Raw genomic sequence first — 4,926 nt, 5'->3', positions numbered from 1 at the left:
GGGCAACGGGCTAGATTAGTGGTTCTCAAAGTTTTTGATATCAGGATGTCTTTAGACTTTAAAAAATGTTTGACCCCAAAGAGCTTTTGTTCATGTGGGTTATAGTCACTGATATTTACTATATTAGAAGTAAAAACATAATCTAAAGATTTGTTAGTTCATCTAAAAGTAATAGTAAATCCATGACATATAAACATAAGCAAGTTTTTTTTTTTTTTAGTTGGAGTCTCACTCTGTCGCCCAGACTGGAGTGCAGTGGCCGCTCCCGGCCACCGCAGCCTCGACCCGCTGGGCTCCGGTGATCCTTCCTCCTCAGCCTTCCAAGTAGCTGAAACTACAGGCGCGCGCTACCACGCCTGGCTAATTTTTGATTTATTGTAGAGATGACGTCTCACCAAGTTGCCCAGGCGGGTCTCAAACCCGCGGGCGCAGGCAATCCACTCACCTCAGCCTCCCAAAGTGCTGGGATTACAGGCTGAGCCACCGAGCCCGGCTATAAGCAAGTTTTTATTGTAAAATAGACATTATTTACCATTTTAGACTTTTTAAAAATTGGAATCTCATTCTATCACCGATTGGAGTGCAGTGGCACGTCCACTGCCATTGCAGCCTCGCCCTGCTGGGCTCAGGCAATCCTTCCACCTCAACCTTCCAAGTAGTTGGAACTACAGGCGTGTGCTCCCACGCCCAGCTTATCTTTTGATTTATTGTAGAGACGAGGTCTCACCAAGTTGCCCAGGCTAGTCTCGAACCCCTGAGCTCAGGCAATCCTCTCACCTTGGCCTCTCAAAGTGCTGGGATTATTGGCTTGAGCCACCGCAACTGGCCTCATTTTAGTCCTTTTTGAATGTACAGTTCTGTGGAATAAGTAATTTAAAAAATAAAATGAAAAATAAAAACACTTAAAAAATAAAAATAAATATTTTCACAAAACAAAAAAGATAGTGAAAGGAGTGGTTTTATTTTACATTTTTGCAAGTTGTTTTAATGTCTGTCTTTTTTTTTTTTTGAGTTGGAGTCTCACTCTGTCGCCCGGACTGGAGTACAGTGGCCGCTCCCGGCCACCGCAGCCTTGACCTACTGGGCTCCGGCGATCCTTCCGCCTCAGCCTTCCAGGTAGCCAGAATTACAGGCATGCGCTACCACAACAGGCTGATTTTTTGATTTATTGTAGAGATGAGGTCTCGCTGCCCAGGCGGGTCTCGAACCCGCGGGCTCAGGCAATCCACTCACCTCAGCCTCCCAAAGGCGCGGGATTACAGGCTGAGCCACCGAGCCCAGCTAATGTCTGTCTTATAAGAAGACAGCTGGATTATCTGCATTCAGTCTGTTGCAGTATTACATATCATATAGTCTGGAAACTCCACTGTACACTTGTGAAAGGATAAGAGTGAAAAAGACCAAGGACATTTTAATGTATATGAAAATAATTTTGATTTTGTGGGCCCCCAGAAAAGATTTTGAGCACCCTTAGAGCTTCCCAGACCACACTCTGAGAACCACTGAACTAGCTAATAATCTCTGAGATTTCGTTGAGGCCAGAAGTTCTGAGGCTGCTATTCTTGGACAGTGAATCAGAGAGGAATAAGACAATGAAGTAGGGGAGAAAAAGAACACATTACTGGGAATTTAGAAGAATGGATATGTTTGTGGTCAAGTGCTGTATAGAGTAAGCAGGGAAATTAGGAAAGTTTTCTTAGAGGAGGAAGCATTTGAATTAGGTGTAAGAAGTGGTATGAGTTGGGCTCGGTGGCTCAGCCTGTTATCCCGTGCTTTGGGAGGCTGAGGTGAGTGGATTGTCTGAGCCCACGGGTTTAAGACCTGCCTGGTCAACTCGGCGAGACCTCATCTCTACAATAAATCAAAAAATCAACTGAGCGTGGTAGCGTGTGACTGTAATTCTGGCTACTCGGAAGGCTGGGGCGGAAGGATCGCCGGAGCTCAGCAGGTCGAGGCTGTGGTGGCCGGGAGTGGCCACTGCACTCCAGTCTGGGCAACAGAGTGACTCCAACTCAAAAAAAAAAAAAAAAGTAGTGTGATGTGGACTGAAGGAGTTGGGAGGCTTATTCCAGAAGGTAGATATTAGAGGGATGAGTTTGGGGGGGATAATCAGAGTGTTTGAAGGGAAATTGAAGGAGATGAGATTGTTGAGGGAGATTGAGGTCAATTCCCTGAAGAGTTTGGATTCAAGCTAAGGAGCTTGAACTTAATCTGTCAGGTGAAGGGGCATCATTGAGATTTTTGGAGTAGCTCATTTAGGTTATAACCTTAATCGATTAGGATGATTTGATGAAGGAAAAACAGGAGACTTACAGTAGCACAGATTAGAGGTAGTAAGAGATGCAACTTTTCCATTAAAGACACTTTTCTTTTTCTTCTTGAGTCAGAATATCATTCTGTTGCCAGGCTGGAGTGTAGTGGCATGCTCACGGCCACTGTAGCCTCGACCTGCTGGGCTCATGTGATCCTTCTGCTTCAGCCTTCCAAGTAGCTGGAACTACAGATGTGTACCACCACACCTGGCTTTTTTAAAAAAAATTGTAGAGTGAGGTCTTGCCATGTTGCCTAGGCTGGTCTTGAACCCGTGGACTCAGGCAATCCTCTTGCCTCCGCCTCCCAAAGTGCTGGGATTACAGGCATGAGCCACTGCACCTGGCTAATCACACCTTAACCTACTCTCTCACAAATTGAAGAGGTGATATAGTCAGTTATACCGTGTGTTCCAGTCCTGTCCTCAATGCTCATCCTTTTTTGAACTAACTTTTGTTATTGTCTTGAGCACTTTGCACAGCTATTACCCTATATAGTGGAAGAGGAACTAGAGTGGGAGAATTTATGACTACATTAAATAGAAGGATGTATTTTCTCTGCCAACATGAAAGGGCCTCAGTATCACTTCCGTAAAATGTTGAAGTGGAAAGAGTACTGACCTTAAGCTAGACCTGGCTGGAGACAAATTTGAATCCTTGAGAAATTCTCTGAACTTCAGTTTTCTCCTCTCCGAAATGTTAATAATATCTATTTTTTTCATGCTCCTCCAACTTGAATGAGCTGGTGGACAAAAGTGATTTGTGAATAGTAAAGTGGTATGAAGCCGGGCTCGGTGGCTCAACCTGTAATCCCGCGCCTTTGGGAGGCTGAGGTGAGTGGAATGCCTGAGCCCACGGGTTTGGGACCCGCCTGGGCAGGCGAGACCTCATCTCTACAATAAATAAAAAAAAATTAGCTGGGCGTAGTAGCGCACGCCTATAGTTCCAGCTACTTGGAAGGCTGAGGCAGAAGGATTGCCAGAGCCCAGTTGGTCAAGGTTGTGGTGGCCGGGAGCGGCCACTGCACTCCAGTCTAGGTGACAAAGTGAGACTTCAACTCAAAAAAAAAACACAAAAACAACAACAACAACAACAACAAAAAGTAAAGTGGTATGTAAATACAGAGCATTAGAAACCTTAGCTCATGTATAATCTTATGTATGAACATATGATTCCTTTGTGTAAATGATGCCCTTTTCCATATTCCCTTTAGAGAAGTGTACTCCTTTAGGGAGTATAGATCTCATCATAGTTTAAATGATCTCTTCAGTACTGTCTTGTAATAGTATTGGAAGTTACAATTGTTTGGATTAATAATGGCAAGACATGGTTGCTATTGAATATTCTTCTTCATTTTCAAGTTGGTACGCAAGAAGCACGTGCTGTCCTGCTTCCGAGATGCCCTGGTGAGGCACACCTCTCTGGTTACACAGCTGGTGGCTCAGGACCAGAGAGTCTGCATCCATTTTATAAGCATGCTTTTTGGTGAGATTAAAAGGGGAAACGACATGAGTTTTGCATGATAGCATATATATTTGCTTTGGGAAGTCTTGGAGAAATGGTCTTAAAAGATGATTTAGATTTTTTTGTATTGTAACAGTTTATTAGCAAATCGTTTTGTCATAATGATGTAGAATGACTCCTTTTCTAAGATACATGATGAATTTTATGGTAACTGGCTTTACTAGAGCCAAGAGGTTAGAAAAACTGAAAATGAAAATGGGAAGTGAGGGGCCGGATGCACTTTGGGAAACTGAGGCAGGAGGATAGCTTGAGGCCAGGAGTTTGAGACCAGCCTGGGCAACATAGTGAGACCATGTCTTTACAAAAAATTAAAAAATTAGTCAGGCATGGTGGCACATGCCTATAGTTCCAGCTACTCAGGAGACTGAGGCAGGAGGATCACTTGAGTCCAGGAGCTTGAGGTTTCAGTGGACCATGACTGTGCCATTACACTCCAGCCTGGGGACAGAGCAAGACCCTGACCAAAAAAAAAAGGCTAGGCATGGTGGTTCACACCTGTAATACCAGGATATTGGAAGGCCAAGGCAGGAGGATCATTTGAGACCAGGAGTTTGAGACCAGCCTGTGCAACATCGTGAGACTCTGTATCTACAAATTAAGAAAAATAGAGGGGAAGGAATGAAAGAATAAAATAAAATGGGAAATGTGTAATCTTTTGAAGAGTCCAATCTGTATGGTCTTTGCTTGGGATCAGAAGATCCAGAATGGAGTCTGCTGACCCAGGTGTGACCCTGATCAAGTTACTTTCCCTTTCCTGTGCCTTAGTTTCTTCATGTATAAAGTATGATGGATTAAATTTTATCTGAGATTCCTTCTTTTAATATGATGATTATAATGTCCAATGGAATGAGCCCTTTTGGGGAGGAAGGCTGCTAGCTTGTATTGGGTGCTTTTCTGTGTTAGAGACTTTTCAGGCTTTTAACTGCTAAGTCAGTCTTTTAAGGAAGATAAAATAATCCTCAGGTCATAGAGAGTTCATAGCCAACACATGAGATAGCTAGAATTTTACCCCAGGACTGTCACAGACATATGGTTTTTCTGTTGTACTACATTGACAGCCTTTATCTTTTTTTTTTTTTTTTTTGAGTTGGAG

At 43.5% G+C, this 4,926-nt stretch overlaps 1 protein-coding gene across 1 annotated transcript in view; it reads left to right on the top strand.

Annotated features, from left to right (window-relative positions):
• MEI1 (meiotic double-stranded break formation protein 1) overlaps positions 1-4,926 on the top strand; it is a 100,637-nt gene that overhangs the window by 965 nt on the left and 94,746 nt on the right. The window contains exon 2 of the mRNA XM_021714423.1: positions 3,671-3,794. Coding sequence (XP_021570098.1) covers positions 3,671-3,794 — 124 coding nt within the window. The remainder of the gene's footprint in view (positions 1-3,670; positions 3,795-4,926) is intronic.

The sequence above is a fragment of the Carlito syrichta genome, unplaced genomic scaffold, assembly GCF_000164805.1.
Source record: "Carlito syrichta isolate Samal-C Ts95f unplaced genomic scaffold, Tarsius_syrichta-2.0.1 Scaffold305648, whole genome shotgun sequence".
NCBI classification, from domain to species: Eukaryota; Metazoa; Chordata; class Mammalia; order Primates; family Tarsiidae; genus Carlito; species Carlito syrichta.
This window is presented reverse-complemented; position numbering and strand designations above follow the sequence as displayed.